We start from the raw sequence: 3,882 nt of genomic DNA, 5'->3' as shown, positions 1-3,882 counted from the left end.
GTTTAACTTTAACTGTATCCCCCAAGGCATTGCACTTTTTGTGCTCTAATCTCTATCTGCTGCAAGAAGACAGCATATGGTAAAAGACAACAAAATGTAGCTCAAGGAAGTCTATTTAATCCATGATGGCAAGCATCCCAGAATTCAAGGAGGTTGTCAAAGCAAATGCAAATGTGAGCTTTTTGTGAAAACATATTAAAATCTTGATATCCGAGTGCCCTCTGCCCCCGCAGTGATTGTTGTGATTGAGCAGGAAGATAAAAAAGAAAACATTTCCCTCAGGTTAATTTCATGACAAGAGTTTCGAAATTAGAATGACTTTCGATAAGAGCTACGCCCTCACATTTAAACTTTACACACACTTGGGTAAAGAAAGAGTCATGTGCCCTCAAAGGGTCTAACAAGTGAGTGCAGATCAATATAGCTAGTATGTGTTAAATTTCAAGATTGTTTGATGTCTGGACAGGTTCACAGGGAACAGGTTCAGGCCTGATTCAGAGCTGAGTCACCTCTCTCCTCATTTTTATTTTATTTTATTTTTTTACATCTCCATAACATGAGATGGTGCAAGCTGGATTAAATATCATTTACTTTTGTGGAGGTTATTCCGTTTGAAGCTTGTGAATATCAGCGAATCCTGCTGAGCCCTGCTGAAAGAACCTGCTTATAACAGCACAGCAGCAAGAAAGCTTCACGGATAAAAAAAAAAAAAAAGGCAACTTGAGAAATGCCCCCAAAAAACATTATACAAAATGTCATGAAACTTTATTTTTAAAAGTGTCATGAGAAATATGAAAATATCAAAATCATTCAGCATCACAGTTTTCACTGTTAGTATACAATCATCTCAGTCACGCTTACATTCAATATATAAAAATATAAAATGAAACTGTTGTTCAAAAAAATACATATTATTGCCAAGTAAAATTGAGGCACTTGAGAAAACTTGTATTGCTATTTGAGTGCTGGCAAACCTGCTTCTAATGACTGTGCAAAAGTTATAATAATTTCTCCCTAAAAACTAAGTTTGCACTTGTTCCCTAAGTAACAATGGCTTCAGTATTCCTCTGGTTATATTTATACTGTCATTCATAATGCGCCCTTTGGTATCGTTTGTGTGGTTACATTTAAAAAAGTGGAGGACTGCATAACAGCCATTGAGAGACATTGGTACAAACACTGAAGATAACATTGTGAAGGCATATAAAACATTCTAGACATGCAGAAAAGTGCATGAATAGCACAGGTAGGTGAGTACATGGTTTGACAAAGCTTGACACTGATTGCAATCACAGAAACACTGCTTGAAACGAGAAGCACGTGAGCACAGAGCTATTTCTCACTTTGAAATGAAATCGACCGGTGGTAGAAAACAAAAAAAAAGAAAAAAAAAAAAGAAGTCTGCACATTAGGGACCAAACCCCCTAGGATGTGATTCCCTGACAGTTCTCCTGGGCTTGGAAAAAATAAAGTAACAGAGCAATGGAGGAGGGGGTTCTCTGCTGGTGGAAAAGTATCCCAGTTCAGTTCAGTGTGCTACACAACAACCAGATTCCTCATGCTTGTGCAGAAGAGACATCCTGGAGAAAGTTTTGGAGCAGTTCTTGCATTGGTATTTTTTCACATCCGAATGGGTCTGTAGGTGCGCCCTGAGATTGGACCTGTCTGCAAACGCCCTGTTGCAGTGAGGGCAGGAGAACGGCTTCTCTCCTGTCAAGGGAGGAGAAAGAGAAGGAAGACATTGTCAGTGATTGTGCACACACATATCTCAATCCAAGTATAGTATAGTCACAGAGGCACGGTGGCCTATTGTGTATTTTCTCTTTTTCAGCTGGCTGCAACACAGAGAAGGGCACTGAGCTGAGCACATTCTGCTGCTGACATGACATTTGTCAAGAAAAGAGGCAACAGTTTTTTTCTTTTCAACATCCCTAGAAGTAAACCTGCAGGAAGTAATACCATTCTGAGCGTTTTTCACAACAGTAACTTGCACAGCTTCACTACAAAACAGCTGTAAGCTTTGTAACAGTGTCTACTGTAGCTGCAGAGGCTATTAAATTATGTATTAGGCCGAATCTGTACCTGCAAAAGCCCACAACAACTTAACAGCCTCTTCACACATGGAGGCCCCTCTCTTGCCCCCCTCCTCTACTGTCACTCACCGGTGTGCGTCCTGATGTGTCCTTGGAGCAGCCACGGTCTGGAGAAAGCTTTCCCGCATATTTTGCAAACACAAGGCAAGGTGTGAGTCCTGATGTGCATTTTGAGCGCTCCCAGGCTAACATACTCCTTCTCGCAGTATTTACAGCTGAAGGATTTCCTCGTTTGGGCGTCGCAGTGCAGCTGTTTGTGCTTGAGCAGTCCAGAGTACGTGGAGTAGGACTTGCTACACAAACTACATTGGAATTTCTCTGCCTCCACTCCGTGAGGGTCTGTCAGCTTGGGCAGCAACTGCTCGTCCTCATCACTCCTCGGGCTTTCAGAGCCGCTGTGGTCTTTAGAGGAGGTGTCGGAGAGCGATGAGGGGTATCCAGAGATGGGGGAGAGGTCACTGGGGAGCGGAGACAGCGGCAAGTTGCTGGTAGTCCACACTGTGATGGGGCTGTACGCTGCCGGGCTCAGGATCTCCGGCTGGGGGATGACAGGCAGGGGAAGGCCCTTGTAGATGTGCGGCGTGAAGAACACTGAAAAGAAAGACAAGTTAAAAGTTAAGTGAGTGATCGGATGCTGGCTGCCATCGCTTGAGTGGAGAGCACAGATTTCAAAGCACAAGCCAAAAAGCTTTTAAAATGTCAACTCCTGCGAAGTAAAAAAAAAAAGAAAAAAAAAAGAACGCGATGTATCAACTTGATTTCATGTCAGAAACAACTTTTACAAAGTTACACTTGTCCTTTACTCTGAAAAACTTTACCTGTTGGGCTTTCCAATTCACTATAATTTGGCTTCTTTGCGGAGTTTATGTGTTTCTTGACCAGGAAAGAGCGTGGCATCTTGGAAAACAAGTGGACAACTTTGGCAAACTTTTTGTTGTTGTTGTTGTTGTTCTGTTAAAATATAGCGGTGAACGTCAGTTTAGTGTGTCAAGGCGGAAATCCTTATTGCTTAAGTCCAGTGGAGTGTCATGATGCAGCGCTGCGCTCTTGGAAACAGTGCAGTGAGTAGCTGTAGAGCAGTAAATACTCCCTATCAGGTGCATGGGAGGAGCCATCCACTGCCATTTACATATACTGGGAGCTCAAACCAATTAAATCTCGCCTTTACCACGGAGCTTTAAAATGTGCTTCTGGCCTATAGGAGCGTGTAACCTCCTCAGGGGCTGGGTTAGTGCCATTCACTCCAGTTAGACAGGTGCTTTGTACTACACTTGTGAGTGTTTCAGGGATGCGAGTGTGCAAGTGTTCATGGCATCATGCAGTTGCCATTGGTTGTTACCCAGAGTGACAATAAGAGCTGCAGCAGAATAAAGGTTTTTTTCATTTTTTATTTTTTATTTTTTATTATTTTTGAAATATGCTTTCAACCTCAGACAGATCATGAAAGAATGAAGTGCTAGGGGAAGAAAAAGAAGAAGTGCCTCAGGGAGAGGTAGACAGGATTGTTTAAAATGCCATTGCTAATGTAATCATAGCACTGCATGCACTGTGTCACTGATGATTGTTGTGTTATAAACCTCTGGGGACTTGATTATCCTGCATGGGTGGCATATTTGAATTGGAGAATACTCCCACCAACAGCAGCAGCCCTAATGATGATGATAATGACTGGATTGAAGGAAGATGGAAGGTTTGTCGTCAACGTGTTTGGATATTTTTATCTCCACATCTACTGAACTGACAAATCTGTGGCTCCATGATGAATGCTCAAACCGGCCACTGAGCCAAA

The 3,882-nt window shown here is 42.4% G+C and overlaps 1 protein-coding gene across 1 annotated transcript; it reads right to left on the bottom strand.

The window, feature by feature from the left end:
* Positions 1 to 746: 746 nt before the first annotated feature.
* snai2 (snail family transcriptional repressor 2) lies at positions 747 to 3,131 on the bottom strand. The gene is made up of 3 exons (XM_022758111.1): positions 2,912 to 3,131; positions 2,163 to 2,684; positions 747 to 1,710 (listed from the first exon to the last, which is right to left on the bottom strand). Exons 1-3 carry the CDS (start codon positions 2,988 to 2,990, stop codon positions 1,529 to 1,531), a joined length of 783 nt encoding a protein of 260 aa, XP_022613832.1. The 5' UTR covers positions 2,991 to 3,131; the 3' UTR covers positions 747 to 1,528.
* Positions 3,132 to 3,882: the final 751 nt, after the last annotated feature.

This window comes from Seriola dumerili, unplaced genomic scaffold (assembly GCF_002260705.1).
Source record: "Seriola dumerili isolate Sdu_G_001 unplaced genomic scaffold, Sdu_1.0 BDQW01000291.1, whole genome shotgun sequence".
In the NCBI taxonomy this organism is placed as follows: domain Eukaryota; kingdom Metazoa; phylum Chordata; class Actinopteri; order Carangiformes; family Carangidae; genus Seriola; species Seriola dumerili.
Note: the sequence above shows the minus strand (reverse complement) of the source record. Positions and strands in the feature narration are given on the sequence as shown.